The following is a 16729-nucleotide window of genomic DNA, read 5'->3' as shown; positions in this document are numbered from 1 at the left end:
ATATTTCTTTGCAAACACAAGTTGACAATGCTTTTCGTTCCTGGTGTTTTTGAGCCACATGCACGTTGGGCAGCAACAATCCTCTCTGAGCCCTGACTCCTTTCATGTTTGTACAAGCTAAGCAAAAAGACTTTCCCCCTGCAGCACAAAATAAACATCTGCTCCCACTCAGCGCGGCGCCGAGAGCTGCAGAACGCGTGGTCAATAGTCGTGGCTCGCGGGGGGGTGTTGTATAGTGAGGTTTAGTATTGTAAAGGCAAAGGCAAAAGGTCTAGGGAAATTATGTGATGTGCACCAGTTTCAATAAAACGGCCCTTTCCACACTAAAATGGTGTATTGGTCTGTGCTGCCCCCCTCTCGCCCAATTTTGGCATTTCAACTTTACTGTTTAAATCCATTTGTGTACATTTCACCGCGTGACAAACACCGACAAATTCTGGATGTCAGTGTTTGCCCCACGGTGAATGCTGTTTTTTTTGTTGTTTTTTTTTAAGCGGGGATCTGCCCTCCCCATTAGGTCGATAGGCATTTTGCCACCTACAACGGCAGTGTTGTTTAAGCTCTGTAGTGCACGCGGTGAAATGTCAGTCGGCATTAATGCTGTCCAAAGTCTGCATGCCATTTAAACCTGACCTATGAGAATGGTGATGTAAAAATGAAAACATGTGCAGCAGCGTGTAAAAGTAAGAGTCTGGTAGGACTTTGTAGGTGCCAAGGCCTCGAAATAAATAATTTAAAGAAGCTGGGTGGGGTGGGTTGTGATCAGTGTGTGCGCGAGAATGAGGAGACTCACTACTGTTTTTAGGTCGTTCACATCAGCAGTGTGGTGTTACAAAGACTGAAGGACAACCCTGTCTTCCAGAAAGGCTCCTGTACCTTCACGGCAATCTGCATACTCTATGACACTATGCAAAGCACCACTCCTCCAAGTCTAAAAAACTAAATTGGTGATTCATATCCCTTTACCATCTCTTTGCCCTACTGGTCAACCTCTGCTGTTCTAGCAGCACTTAATCCACTGCTACTGTTCCACAACCACTTATGTCTTTAATCCATTTATATTCTTTTACTACTACTTGTGTCTGTGATCTACTTCTACTATCCTTACACCACTTGTCTGTAATCCACTTCTACAATCCTACTACCACTTGTGTCCGTAATCCACTTCTACTACCCTACCGCCACTTGTGTCCGTAATCCACTTGTGTCCGTAATCCACTTCTACTATCCTACCGCCACTTCTACTATCCTACCGCCACTTGTGTCCGTAATCCACATCTACTATCCTACCACCGCTTGTGTCCGTAATCCACTTCTACTATCCTACCACCACTTGTGTCCCTAATCCACTTATACTATCCTACCGCCACTTGTCTGTAATCCACTTCTACTATCCTACTACCACTTGTGTCCGTGCTCCACTTCTACTATCCTACCGCCACTTCTACTATCCTACCGCCACTTGTGTCCGTAATCCACTTCCACTATCCTACCGCCACTTCTACTATCCTACCGCCACTTGTGTCCGTAATCCACTTCTACAAACCTACTAAAACTTGTATCTGTAATCCACTTCTACAATCCTACTATCACTTGTGTCCGTACTCCACTTCTACTATCCTACCGCCACTTGTTATCCACTTCTACTATGCTACTGCCACTTGTGTCCGTAATCCACTTCTACTATCCTACCGCCACTTGTGTCCGTAATCCACTTCTACAAGTACGACAGCTGTTCTACTACCCCTTGTATCTGTATTTTGAGTGGGTGGGATTACCGCCCACTCTTACCTTGCGTCTGCCACACGGGACACCCTGCGATTTTAGCCAGAGAAAACTTTCCAGTGACCTCCAATTTTGGCTAAAGCAGAAGGTGGGACTTTTCTAGTATTATTTGTTTCCAATCGGCCATGCTTTGTCAGTTTCAGTGCAAAACCACTCATGCAGTGAACAAAAAAGTAATTTATATATGCATTTCACCTGCCACCGTTTTGTTTTTCTCAGTCTGGGCAACCTTCTTGTGAATCTGACTTGCTCTAGAGGGGCGTTTGTTTGACAGTGTCTGTCTGTGTGTTTAGTTGGTGTTAGGTTGCCTGTGGGTAGAAGAGATTTTGTACAGCGTGTACATTTTGGAAAAAAATATTTGTATGAGATACTAAGGGAATAAAGTGGGTTTGATAAAGGGAAATCTTTGTTGTGTTTTGAGTGCATTGATGGGTGGCAGAAGCACTTTACTTGTCTTTGTTTTGGGGGGGTGAGTATCAATTGTCCTTTGCTCTGCCAGAGTAAAAACTGTTTTTATACTAGTTTATCAACCCAGGTCTGGGACTTATGATGTAATGTTGCACACTTGAGGGTGTGTGTGCTAAAATAACTTTTGGGTTTCCGAAGTAAATATTGGTCTGGTGCCTCTCAGTGGAGTTAATTTTGTAACACTTTGCAAACTATATAGCATTGGTGCCATTTTGTGCGTGTTGTTAGTAAAGGGGGTTCTCTCTAGCATGTGATGTTTGAGTATGACCATTTGTAGTTATGACTGCAGCAGTGGTGCCTGTGGTATTGTTGGCTCTAGAGTGCTGTTCGGTGAAACCCATGCAATGGGGATTCCGAGAGATTAGTTGTCAGTGGTAAGTCCAGCCTCTAAAGTGTTGAATGTGGATTTGTGTGATTTGTGGGTCTGGAAGTCTGAAAAATCTAGGTATGTACAAAACCAGAGTCCCTGTTATGCCCTTAATACTGGTTGCTGCTTTTTGAGAGTGGGTGGTCCTGCGGGAGAAGAGTAGAAGTACAGTTGATAAGCATGGTAGTCGAAAACTATCTGTGTTGAATGTATTTTAGAGTCACAATGACAAGTTAGGGCTGTTTTTCACAGATCCCCTCACACTTCCTGAAAGGGGATTAATTTGTAAAGCGACGGTGTGAACAGTTGCCCACAAATTTCAGTGGAGCCTACGAGGGATAGTGCGGCTAGCTGCTCTGGAGTGTAGTGGAGTGCTCAATACAGCCGCGGAAAGATGAAAAATCTCTAGGATCGAACACGCTATGGAACAAATTCTTGTAAGAAAAGTAGGAGTGGTGGATCTGAATCTCGACAAAAGACTTCAACTTCTGTCCTTCCTCCCTGAAATTCCTGCATTGGTGGAAGATCATAGCAGGATCCCTATAGACGACGGATCACACAGAAGACTGGCCCAGGATATGCGGCTTCGTCTACACTGATGGCAAAGTCTTCTCACATAACGTAGCAGAGGACATGCTGTCCCGGATGGAGTAGGCAAAAAGTCTTTTATACAGAGGGGTCAGAAAAGGTATTTGTTCACCCAGTAGGAAAAGTTTTGAGGACCATGATGCACATAGATGAAGCTGCTCATGGAAAGTGGCCATGGATGCGATGGGTGAATATTTGAAGTCGTGGAAGGGCCCCATACTGGTCACCTCCACAGGCAATCTAAGATGAAGATGCATCTATCAGTCCATCAACTTACACATTTTCAAAGCCAGACATTACAGAGGAAACGTTAAAAAAAGGCGACGGAGAGAAGAATATATAGGCTAAGTAACAGTTATTGTGGAAGTATGAAGCTGTAATAGGTGCATTTCTAGATAAACTACCTACCCAGACCCATGAATAGTGAGAGACTGACGTTTGCCAAAGTAACCGAAGATCTAAAATATCGCTGCCTCAAGTTTTCCCTGCCGCGGAGATGCAATATTTGGTGAAATAAAACCTTAGGGAAAATCAAGGAAATGGCAAAAAGAAACTGAGGGTGAAATTCTCCTTTCAGATGGCTATAAATCGCCGATGCCTGTAGTGACAATGCATAGTGTGCAAACATTTGTAATTTTATAGCGTTGAGTGCAGAGATGTGGTACTGTGATTTAGAACGCAGGTGGTGACCCGAGAGAGGGGAAATGTTGTAATCAATCAGGGTTGGTAAAGCACAGCTACTCACTCGTGAGGGTCTCAAGGTGCTGGGTCGAGTGGGGGTGGCTCTTGAGTGCTGGGGTCACCCAAAAAGCCAGGTCTTGAGCTCCTTCCTGAACTGGGGCAATGTGGGAGATTGCCGGAGGGGGAGGGTGTTCCAGGCTTTGGGTGCGAGGTAGGAGAAGGACTTTCCTCCCGTTCTAGTCTTGTTGATGCGTGAGATGGTTGCCAGAAAGAGCTGGGCTGATCGTAGGTGTCTTTTGGGTGCGTGGAAGGAGAGGCGGCTGTTCAGGTATGTGGGTCAGGTGTTGTGAAGGGCCTTGTATGCGTCTTAATAAAATGTGAATAAACGAGCAGGATGGACCTCAGCGCTATGTGGAGAGAATAGGATTTATGGGGAGGGGGAGTTCCATAAGAAGACTGTTCCCTTAGTTTGTACGTCATTCCTGGTGTCACTGGGCTGCTGCACCCGTCCACACAGACTGTCCTTGCCACACGTCCTGATGCCAGGTTTTTTACTCCTGGAAATCTCCCCGACACTGATCTTGTAATATCCATTCCTTTTGTTTGAATGTCTTTTCTTTCACCCCACCCCTCCTACTTTTACAGACGACTACTACAGACTTTATTCGTATTTGTTTATTTGATCTTTCAGGTCTCTGTCCTGAATGGTTTGTCATCCTTATAACATTTGTGCATTACTGGCTTTCAATCTTGTCACAACTTGTGAGCAATTGAATGTGAAATAAATTTGCATAGCATTCTTCTATTTGTAATTTCAATTAACGGTGATAACTGTTTACATCTGGTGGATCACATAGCATTTTGTACATCTTATAACCTGGCATAAGGTTGCCCCATTAACAGTTCCACCATGGCAGCAGACGTACGGCGCCTTCGTAGGATTACAATTTAATAATTGTTGAATTTGTGCAAATTAATTACCATGTTTGCGCGTAGACTGATGCATTAATAACATACTCACTCATAGTTTTATAACTTGAAATATTTTTTTATTCTAAATCTCCTTTGATGAAATGCACTCTGTAGTTTAAGAACTGATGTCCGAGTTTCCTTCATCTTGTGTTATTGGCCTGTTTATAAGATTAGGCAGACTTCTTGAGGCTGATGCAGAGCGCAGATGATATGATTGCCTAATATTTGCCTCATTTTCTGAAAGCTTCTAGATTTGGTTCCACAGGCTATAGTCCAAGTTCACCCAGGGTTATTGGAAGTTTGTGAACCTCGCTTAAATTCGATTATTAGCTGATAGCTTCTAAGAAATTCCAGCATTATGGTGTTCAGAATTTTGTAGAAAAGTGTAACTTTGGTTAAGTAACTGAGTTTAATGTAAATAAATTGTTACTTCGTACCCTTAGAAATAAAAATTGAAAAAGGGCTCATTATGTAGAAGCAATAACATGATGCAATTACACCTTAGTTTTGGCAACGCGCTTGCTTGCAACTTAGATCTTCTCAGGTGGTGGTGCTCAGGGCACCTTTGTAAAATGGATGGCGTTAGATCTAAAGCTCTGACTTCAGGTCGGTACATATTGCCTGTAACCTAGGTGTCTTGTTCCCTTGTAGTGCTGGACACAGCCTTTGCTATTAAAGTACAAACCCTTCAGAAAGTCATCCAAGTAGCACGAGGATCAAACACAACTCTACAGTGCAAATTGGAAACAACAGTGCTCACGAAAGCTGGAGGTATTGCGTCATGGAAGACCGCGGTTGACCAGGTAATTATGATGTTTGAATGCATGTGGTTTTCACTCAAATCATTCTGGGCTCATAGATTCTTCGAATTTTGTAAAACTCTGAGAAATCTACCAGCCTGGTTGAGGTTGGGTTTCTTTCTACATGACTTCTGAACTTGCAGGAAGTGTTTCTGCTGCTCCTGGATTAGAGCATGAATGTAAACCATGCAGTTTGATCATTCCAGAATCTTGCTCTGGAAAGATGGCAGCAATTAATTGGTAACTTCTTGGGAAGGAGCAGTATCTAGGCCACACCACAGCTCTTTTCCGTTGATACAGCCCGCAAGAGTGCCGTAAAGACACCGCACCATTATAAGGAGGGGGAATCAAGACCAGGCAACGTTGGTTTTCAGCAATTCGTTAACTGGGCTCCAAATGAAAATGCAGGGCCCCTGCATTTATTTGTTAATAAAGCATTTAAGCACTGGAATATACTATGGAGAATCCGAGCTAGAAAGTTCAATCACTTTTTTCATCTGTGCAGTCTCTTTCTGGCCCAATTGACTGGATCGTAGATCAACATTGCCTTGCAAACCAAACACTCCTCAAAACATGCAACCCTATGGCTTTAATCTCACTTGTCTACTTTGGATGTACCACGTTGCAGTGAAATGGTATCCTCTGCCGGCTTTAACACCCTCCACCTGCTTCGATAGACGTTCAGATGGATCCCATCCAATTCCAGAAAAACTGTCACACACTCTCTCTATGCAGGGATTAACAAAAAAACTCCTTTGCATATTCCAGACTGTCCAGAACGCCGCAGCCAGAATGACCCTCGACATCCACCTTCGCAGTCACATCACCCAACACCTCCGCGACCTCCACTGGCTCCCAGTCGAAAGAAGAATAACTTTCAAATTCCTCACCCACGCATACAAGACTCTTCAACACTGGACCCACATACCTGAACAACCGCCTCTCCTTCTACGCCCCCAAAAGACACCTCTGATCAGCCCAGCTCTCTCTGGTCACCGTCTCATGTATCTACAAGACCAGAACGTGAGGGAATTCCTTCTCCCACCTCGCAGCCAAAGCCTGGAACAACCTCTCCCTCCACATCTGGCAAGCTCCCACATTGCCCCAGTTCAGGAAGGATCTCAACACCTGGCTCTTTGGATAACCCCAGAACTTAACAGAGCCGCTCCGTCTACCCCCCCCCCCCCCCAACCCCCCAGCACCTTGAGACCCTCTCAGGTGAGTAGTTGTTTTTACCAACCCTAATTGATTCACCATGTTTACATCGTCAATATGATGAAGGTAATTCATATTGGACAACCATAGACAAAGCTAATGGGCCTCAGAATGTTTCAAGATGCAATGGCTTTGCATGCTCTTTAATAGCTGCAGTCATCACTTTCTATTAGACCATTACTATAGATCCCTCAAGTTAAATGCAAGTCTATACTGTAGCAGGCTGCAGGCACTAGGAGTTGCTGCGAGTGAGAAGTGGCATGTCCAAAACTGCATGCAGTTTAAGATCACCTGTTTGCCTAGTGCACAGCACCATGAGGACTTACAGATGGCAGTGACTCCTCTTACCTTCTTTTGAGTTTAGTCCACGTGTTGGATGATGTAGCTTGTGGGAAGAAGCGATACCAAAGGGGATGATGGACGAAACGTTTGTGCAAATCAAACACTCACCCCCAGTCAACTGATCTGGGTTTAATCCATCATCATTCTTTAGCTCACTCCACCACCCCAGTTCAGACATGGCCATATGCAAATCAGTCTGACCCTGTGCCTCATGGGAACAGTCCAGCCCGAACTGCCAAGCCATGTCTTCCCTGAACCAGAAACAAGCATCCTGGGACCAGTTTCGGGTTCATAACCCTCCTCAGCCAGGCTATCTTGAATCCAGTGGCAAAGTGAGCAAGGGACCCACGTCCGGGCATACTCTGCCAACTTAGGGCGAACAAAGCGATACCAAAGGGTCAAGACTGATTTGCATTTGGCGTTGTCTGAACTGGGGTGGCAAAGTGAGCTCAATAACGATGATGGATTCAACCTAGATCTGTGACTGGGGGTGAGTGTTTGCAATGTTCAGCACTCCGTCCATCATCTCCTTGTGTTTGCTTTGTTCGCCTTAAGTTGGCAGAGTATGCCCAGACGTGGGTCCCTTGCACACTTTGCCACTGGATTCAAGCTAGCCTGGCTGATGACTGTTATCCAGAAACCGGTCCCAGGATGCTTGTTTCTGGTCCAGTGAAGACATGACTTGGCAGTTCGGGCTGGACTGTTCCCATGAGGCACCCGGTCAAGACTGATTTGCATATGGCTGTGTCTGAACTGAGGTGGCAAAGTGAGCTAAAGAACGATGATGGATTCAACCCAGATCTGTGACTGGGGGTGAGTGTTTGCAGTGTTCAGCACTCCGTCCATCATCTCCTTGTGTTTGCTTGTGGGTAGAAGGACATCTACGATTTTGGAGGATGTGGGGAAGAATCGTGTTTCTGTGATAGTGCATCAAGCTTGTGACTGGTAATGAGGTTTATAATGTCTGATGCATGGAATGCTGGAAGGTGAGCGTTGAGCTTGAGTTTGAATGGGGTTTCTGTAGTTTGTGTGTTAGTTAGTGGGATCAATGTTCCCTCTAATTTTTTTCATCTGTGTGCGGCAGTGCAAGATCTCTGTGTACTGCAGTGAAGGTTATGTGCACCAAGGAACTGAATATGCTTGCAAGCGCTGCGCTCAGCAGTATAAATCTATGGCAATTACCACTCCAAACGTTTGTTATAACAAGAACGAAAACAAGTACATATCACTCGTATAGCTCTGTTTATGGAGGTCTTGACACAGTTTTCCAAATTGTAGATAAAAACCATCTTGGAGTGAGTTGTTTACTCTGTGGTACCAAAACCCCAGATTTAAAAAGGAACAGGGCTCTGAAGGCTGCACAATTCTAACATTTATTGGGCAGCAGGGTTGATCTAAGCAGTCAGAAGACAGAGACAGCTATTTTTAAACCAGAACTGGGATCCTGGTTGGACCCAGGGAAATATGCCGAAATGTTTCCTAGTGAAATTTGCTGACACTTTGACACATTGAGCATGTTGTCTGCTTTCCTTTCAGAGCAGTAATCTGCAGGTGGTGAAGGGACTTTCTCATCTACAATTCCAGCTAGGCCCAAAACAAAAGCCTCATTTAAAGGGCCATTAGCCCTCCTATTGTTCAAGAATGATCCTGGCTGGAAGCTACCTATAGTCTAATACCTAGATGCCAATTCAATGGATGGGAAACAAAGCCACACGGCATATCACTTTACAAGTCAAGCACTAAGGAGAAATATTTGAGGCATGTTTTTGACTTTGCTTACCCCTTGTATATAAGCTATATGCATAGTCTGTACGAAGGTAGGCATTGTGTATTAAGAATGTATAGCTGAGAGAAACAAAAGTCAGGATTTAAAATGTAACAGTGCTTGGGATTGTCTGGAATTACAAGACTTTATTACTACACAAAGGAATCATTTTAGCAGTGTTCTATAGAAAATTGAGAAATAAAGCAATAAGGTTCTAAACCCTTGACTAGAAGTTTTCAGGCAGCTTCTTGATGCCGGTTCATATCTCACAGTGATATATTAGATTTATTGCAATATATGAATTGCAAATAAAAGTATCTTCATCTAGAGCAAAAACCAACTTACCCATCTTCATAAAATAAAAATCTGTGATCTAAATGTTATACAATTTGCTTTGCAGGAGACACGCCAACAATCTATGCAACATGAGTCCAAACTGTAACTAGACAAAACTCCGATCTCTCCAGAAACTGCATTAACCCCCACAGTTGTCTTACTGTTATTATTATGCCTGAGATTTGCTGGGCATGTAAATATCTCTGTAGATGGTGCCTGACCCCATAAAACATGTTATAATGCAGCCTTTGTGACGAAATAAGTTATACAGATTTACTGTCCCATTTGTTCTTGTTGCCAATTTCTTTGTGGCAGAGTTAAAAAAAAAAAAAAAAAGTCAATGTATAAGTTTACCGCAAGAATCTGGTTTTCATGACTCCGTTCCTTTTTACTGCAACCCCTTTCTGTTGACAAGTCTTGTCTAGCAATTTATGTACTCTTGGCATAAATCGTTTCTAATTTCAGCCCTGAACATCAGACATAAGTTAGGTTTTTGTAGTGGTTTCATGGTGAAATCGCAAAAAAATGCATGACGTTATAAGATCAGCACCTACAGGATAACAACCTAACGGAGCCATTTGCTGCCCTAACGCCACTCGTTCTAACACCACCATATGTAAACAAATGACTTGGAAAGGGGCGCGCTCTTAGTTTTGTTTCTGCCGAGCTTTCAATTTCCATACAAGTATATATGAAAATAGCAACACAGCAGAAGGGGCACCTGGGGAAACAAGTGGATGTGCCAAGAAATTAAGCGAGAGAGCCAAGTCAAGATGGCTCTGATGTCCCGTGCACGAGTTTTGAACATATTTGGGATGTAAATCATTCAGCAAACATCATGCTAGAATACAATAAGCTTGCCTTCAAAATTCAAGAAAGTGTATTTCTTTAACATGCAGATGTATTTCCCCTTAGTACATCAGAATATTTGAAAAATTAAGTGAGTATTTTAAAACATGAACTGAGGAACAGTCAATCAGATGACTGGAGGAACTACTCCTACTGTGGATGAAATGCAGGCCACTTCCACTACAATAAATAAATGCTATGGACCATACATTCATTCCTACGTTGTACCTGCCCCCAAATGCCATTGCTGCTACTGAAATGTTTTTTTACAGTTTTATATAGCGCAAACTTGGCCCAAGGGCATTGGAGCTCTTTACATGAGCATTCATTGCTTATAAGCACTCCTGAGATTTTGTGTTTTAGCCAGAGTGACCGGATGTTGGTAATGCACAACTTAATAACATTTTCTCAAACTTTTTCTGCAGATTGACGCTGCCTCCCTCCACCTCATTGTCACTGGGGAAGGAGGGAAATTTGCTCAATGCAGTTTGCGTTACCTATTGATAATTCCCGCCCCCCCCCCCCCCCCCGGATTTACTGTTCTGAATGCGCTCAAATTACAGGGCGATCGCAGCGCCGCTCCTAGAGCCATCCGATTGAATAGAGACTCGCTGGACCTGGTATCAAATGCAGAGGCTTGGAGTTGGGACTCAGTCAAAGACTAGAAATTGCTCAATTACTAAATGCAAATCTGTGGCTATTATGTAGGCCCTTCAGAAGTTTTTGTGGGGCCGAAAAGCAATATACTTGCCAGGATTCGAACCCAGCTCCCTGGCTCCATAGGCGGCAGCTCTGACCATAATGCTGAAGGCTCCCTGGCTCCATAGGCGGCAGCTCTGACCATAATGGGATTCAACCCAGCTCCCTGGCTCCATAGGCAGCAGCTCGGACCATAACGGGATTCAACCCAGCTCCCTGGCTCCATAGGCGGCAGCTCGGACCATAACAGGATTCAACCCAGCTCCCTGGCTCCATAGGCGGCAGCTCTGACCAGAACGCTGAAGGCTCCCTGGCTACATAGGCGGCAGCTCTGACCATAATGGGATTCAACCCAACTCTCTGGCTCCATAGGTGGCAGCTATGACCATAACAGGATTCAACCCAGCTCCCTGGCTCCATAGGCGGCAGCTCTGACCATAACGGGATTCAACCCAGCTCCGTAGGCAGCAGCTCTGACCATAATGGGATTCAACCCAACTCTCTGGCTCCATAGGTGGCAGCTATGACCATAACAGGATTCAACCCAGCTCCCTGGCTCCATAGGCGGCAGCTCGGACCATAACAGGATTCAACCCAGCTCCCTGGCTCCATAGGCGGCAGCTCTGACCAGAACGCTGAAGGCTCCCTGGCTCTATAGGCAGCAGCTCGGACCATAACTGGATTCAGCCCAGCTTACTGGCTCCATAGGCAGCAGCTCGGACCATAACTTTGAAGGCTCCCTGGCTCCATAGGCGGCACCTCTGACCATAACTGGATTCAACCCAGCTCCCTGGCTCCATAGGCGGCAGCTCGGACCATAACATAGAAGGCTCCCAGGCTCAATAGGCGGCAGCTCTGACCATAACGAGATTCAACCTGACTCCATAGGCGGCATCTCTGACCATAATGGGATTCAACCCAGCTCCCTGGCTCCATAGGCAGCAGCTATGACCATAATGGGATTCAACCCAGCTCCCTGGCTCCATAGGCGGCAGCTCTGACCAGAACGCTGAAGGCTCCCTGGCTCCATAGGCGGCAGCTATGACCATAACAGGATTCAACCCAGCTCCCTGGCTCCATAGGCGGCAGCTCTGACCAGAACGCTGAAGGCTCCCTGGCTCCATAGGCGGCAGCTATGACCATAATGGGATTCAACCCAACTCCCTGGCTCCATAGGCGGCAGCTATGACCATAACAGGATTCAACCCAGCTCCCTGGCACCATAGGCGGCAACTCTGACCATAACTGGATTCAACCCAGCTCCCTGGCTCCATAGGCAGCAGCTCTGACCATAACGCTGAAGGCTCCCTGGCTCCATAGGCGGCAGCTCTGACCATAACGGGATTCAACCCAGCTCCCTGGCTCCATAGGCAGCAGCTCTGACCATAACTGGATTCAACCCAGCTCCCTGGCTCCATAGGCGGCAGCTCTGACCAGAACGCTGAAGGCTCCCTGGCTCCATAGGCGGCAGCTCTGACCATAATGGGATTCAACCCAGCTCCCTGGCTCCATAGGCGGCAGCTATGACCATAACAGAATTCAAAGCAAAACCAAAGTAAATGATGGACGGAGTGTTGAACATTGCAAGCACTCACCCCCAGTCAACTGATCTGGGTTTAATCCATCACCGTTCTTTAGCCCACTCTGCCACCCCAGTTCAGACATGGCCATATGCAAATCAGTCTAACCCTGTGCCTTTTGGGAACAGTCCAGCCCGAACTGCCAAATCATGTCTTCCCTGGAATTCAACCCAGCTCCCTGGCTCCATAGGCGGCAGCTCTGACCATAACGTAGAAGGCTCCCTGGCTCCATAGGCGGCAGCTATGACCAGAACGGAATTCAACCCAGCTCCCTGGCTCCATAGGCGGCAGCTCGGACCAGAACGCTGAAGGCTCCCTGGCTCCATAGGCGGCAGCTCGGACCAGAACGCTGAAGGCTCCCTGGCTCCATAGGCGGCAGCTATGACCATAACAGGATTCAACCCAGCTCCCTGGCTCCATAGGCGGCAGCTCTGACTAGAACGCTGAAGTCTCCCTGGCTCCATAGGCGGCAGCTATGGCCATAATGGGATTCAACCCAACTCCCTGGCTCCATAGGCGGCAGCTATGACCATAACTGGATTCAACCCAGCTCCCTGGCTCCATAGGCAGCAGCTCTGACCATAACGCTGAAGGCTCCCTGGCTCCATAGGCGGCAGCTCTGACCATAATGGGATTCAACCTAGCTCCCTGGCTCCATAGGCTGCAGCTCTGACCATAACGCTGAAGGCTCCCTGGCTCCATAGGCGGCAGCTCTGACCATAATGGGATTCAACCTAGCTCCCTGGCTCCATAGGCTGCAGCTCTGACCATAACGCTGAAGGCTCCCTGGCTCCATAGGCGGCAGCTATGACCATAATGGGATTCAACCCAACTCCCTGGCTCCATAGGTGGCAGCTATGACCATAACAGGATTCAACCCAGCTCCCTGGCTCCATAGGTGGCAGCTATGACCATAACAGGATTCAACCCAGCTCCCTGGCTCCATAGGCGGCAGCTCGGACCATAACGGAATTCAACCCAGCTCCCTGGCTCCATAGGCGGCAGCTCTAACCATAACGCTGAAGGCTCCCTGGCTCCATAGGCGGCAGCTCTGACCAGAACGCTGAAGGCTCCCTGGCTCCATAGGCAGCAGCTATGACCATAATGGGATTCAACCCAACACCCTGGCTCCATAGGCAGCAGCTATGACCATAATGCTGAAGGCTCCCTGGCTCCATAGGCGGCAGCTCTGACCATAACGAGATTCAACCTGGCTCCATAGGCGGCAGCTCTGACCATAAAGGGATTCAACCCAGCTCCCTGGCTCCATAGGCGGCAGCTCTGACCATAACGCTGAAGGCTCCCTGGCTCCATATGCGGCAGCTATGACCAGAATGCTGAAGGCTCCATAGAGGGCACCTCTGACCATAAAGGGATTCAACCCAGCTCCCTGGCTCCATAGGCGGCAGCTCTGACCATAACGCTGAAGGCTCCCTGGCTCCATAGGCGGCAGCTCTGACCATAACGCTGAAGGCTCCCTGGCTCCATAGGCGGCAGCTCTGACCATAACGCTGAAGGCTCCCATGCTCCATAGGCAGCAGCTCTGACCATAACTGGATTCAACCCAGCTCCCTGGCTCCATAGGCAGCAGCTATGACGATACCTGGATTCAACCCAGTTCCTTGGCTCCATAGGCGGCAGCTCTGACCATAACGCTGAAGGGTCCTTGGCTCCATAGGCGGCAGCTCTGACCATAACGGGATTCAACCCACCTCCCTGGCTCCATAGGCGGCAGCTCTGACCATAACGCTGAAGGCTCCCTGGCTCCATAGGCGGCAGCTATGACCAGAACGGGATTCAACCCAGCTCCCTGGCTCCATAGGCGGCAGCTATGACCATAACGGGATTCAACCCAGCTCCCTGGCTCCATAGGCGGCAGCTATGACCATAAACTGGATTCAACCCAGCTCCCTGGCTCCATAGGCGGCAGCTCTGACCATAACGCTGAAGGCTCCCTGGCTCCATAGGCGGCAGCTCTGACCATAACGCTGAAGGCTCCCATGCTCCATAGGCGGCAGCTCTGACCATAACTGGATTCAACCCAGCTCCCTGGCTCCATAGGCAGCAGCTATGACGATACCTGGATTCAACCCAGTTCCTTGGCTCCATAGGCGGCAGCTCTGACCATAACGCTGAAGGCTCCCTGGCTCCATAGGCGGCAGCTATGACCAGAACGGGATTCAACCCAGCTCCCTGGCTCCATAGGCGGCAGCTATGACCATAACGGGATTCAACCCAGCTCCCTGGCTCCATAGGCGGCAGCTATGACCATAAACTGGATTCAACCCAGCTCCCTGGCTTCATAGGCGGCAGCTCTGACCAGAACGGGATTCAACCCAGCTCCCTGGCTCCATAGGAGGCAGCTCTGACCATAATACTGAAGGCTCCCTGGCTCCATAGGTGGCAGCTATGACCATAACGGGATTCAACCTGGCTCCATAGGCGGCAGCTCTGACCATAACGCTGAAGGCTTCCTGGCTCCATAGGCGGCAGCTATGACGAGAACGGGATTCAACCCAGCTCCCTGGCTCCATAGGCGGCAGCTCTGACGAGAACGGGATTCAACCCAGCTCCCTGGCTCCATAGGCGGCAGCTCTGATCAGAACGCTGAAGGCTCCCTGGCTCCATAGGTGGCAGCTCTGACCATAACCGGATTCAACCCATCTCCCTGGCTCCATAGGCGGCAGCTCTGACCATAACTGGATTCAACCCAGCTCCATAGGCGGCAGCTCTGACCATAACGGGATTCAACCCAGCTCCATAGGCGGCAGCTCTGACCATAACTGGATTCAACCCAGCTCCATAGGCGGCAGCTCTGACCATAACGGGATTCAACCAAGCTCCCTAGCTCCATAGGCAGCAGCTCGGACCAGAACGCGGAAGGCTCCCTGCACCACGCTGGCAGGGAAACAAAATATCCAGAGCAAGCAGCAGGTGTAGAAGCGGCAAGCTTGTGGATATTCCAAATGGAATTTGCCCGTAGAAGAACACCCGCTCTTTAAGCCGGCCTTGCGCAAATGCCACCACCGCTCCTCGCACTTTAACAACAAATTGACCGTTTTTTGAGCTGCTTGTGTTGTATTTAAGTATGTGATAAGGAAATGGGCAACCCAAACAACCCTTGTGGGCTTGGCTGATCAAAATGCACAGGTAAAGTTGCCAACAAGGGATTCATTCAGAATTAATTAATCAAAGTAATTGTATCTTAATCGTAGTATCATCTGACATTTAATGGGATATCTCACATTAGTTCAAAAAGAAAAAAGTATTTATAAAAACAACGTATACTATAAGAAAAAAGTTAATTTTATATTAAAAAAAAAATCGAAGTAGGGGTACAGAAAAAAACAATTAAATCAACAGACCTACATTGATAACAGAAAATATATATTTGACATGCAAAAATATCGTGATTTTCAATGCTTAAAATCCATTTTCATTAGTATAAACCTATGGGTTTGTCCATATTTTAAGGGTTCAAAACTCAAATTAAGTATGCGGTTTGCGAGTTGTCTCTTATTGACGTGTGCGCTTTAGGACAGTGTGCGCATTGGAAAAAGGACATGTGCACATGCGCATGTTAGAGGGAACTATGAGTGGGATTTGTATGCGGTTGGATCTGTGTTGTGAGTGTTTGTTGTTTAGGTCATGGTGTGATTGTGGGAATGGGCAGTGTGGGGTGCTGGTTGAGACCTATGGTTTTATTTTACCTTGTAGGTTTCAGTGCACCAGAGGTGCAAGGGCCCTTCCTATCCAAACAGGCAATGCCCATATCTATGTCCTCCCTTTGCTGAGGATTTCCAGGTGAGAAGACTGTCTGAGGCATTGAGTGAAGTAGGGAAAAGGGAGCAAGTGATGTCACATCCTGTAAAGATGGATGCTGGGAAATGGATGTCACTTCCTCTGGAGATGAATGATGGGAAACGAAAACCACTTGCCTGAATTCTTCTTCAAAATATATTTTTGACAGGAAACCAGAGATGTCACTTGCCGCACAGTACATTCAATTAGTTGGTGGAGTCTTGAGAGCTGCTCTTTCTATTTGTGGAGACACTTTTGCATATTTAACAGATCATTACTCACTTCTCACCAAACTCTCATCACAAGGCCTGGTCATTGTTGAGATTTCTGGTCCTTATGGCACGGTCTATGCTTCTGGTGCCCCAGGCCTGAGTCCATATTCGAATCCCCACAGTAACATCAGTGCAGCCTTACAACCGCCTTATGAATATCCCCTGTGTTGGCAAAAACCCCTCACCAGGTGGGATCCTCTCTATCAATT

The 16729-nt window shown here is 47.1% G+C and overlaps 1 protein-coding gene across 1 annotated transcript in view; it reads left to right on the top strand.

The window, feature by feature from the left end:
- Positions 1-16729, top strand: part of GPA33 (glycoprotein A33) — a 188607-nt gene that overhangs the window by 100914 nt on the left and 70964 nt on the right. The window contains exon 2 of the mRNA XM_085621109.1: positions 5513-5664. Within this exon, the coding sequence (XP_085477235.1) occupies positions 5513-5664 (152 nt within the window). The remainder of the gene's footprint in view (positions 1-5512; positions 5665-16729) is intronic.

The sequence above is a fragment of the Triturus cristatus genome, chromosome 8 (genome assembly GCF_964204655.1).
Source record: "Triturus cristatus chromosome 8, aTriCri1.1, whole genome shotgun sequence".
Taxonomy (NCBI): domain Eukaryota; kingdom Metazoa; phylum Chordata; class Amphibia; order Caudata; family Salamandridae; genus Triturus; species Triturus cristatus.
Note: the sequence above shows the minus strand (reverse complement) of the source record. Positions and strands in the feature narration are given on the sequence as shown.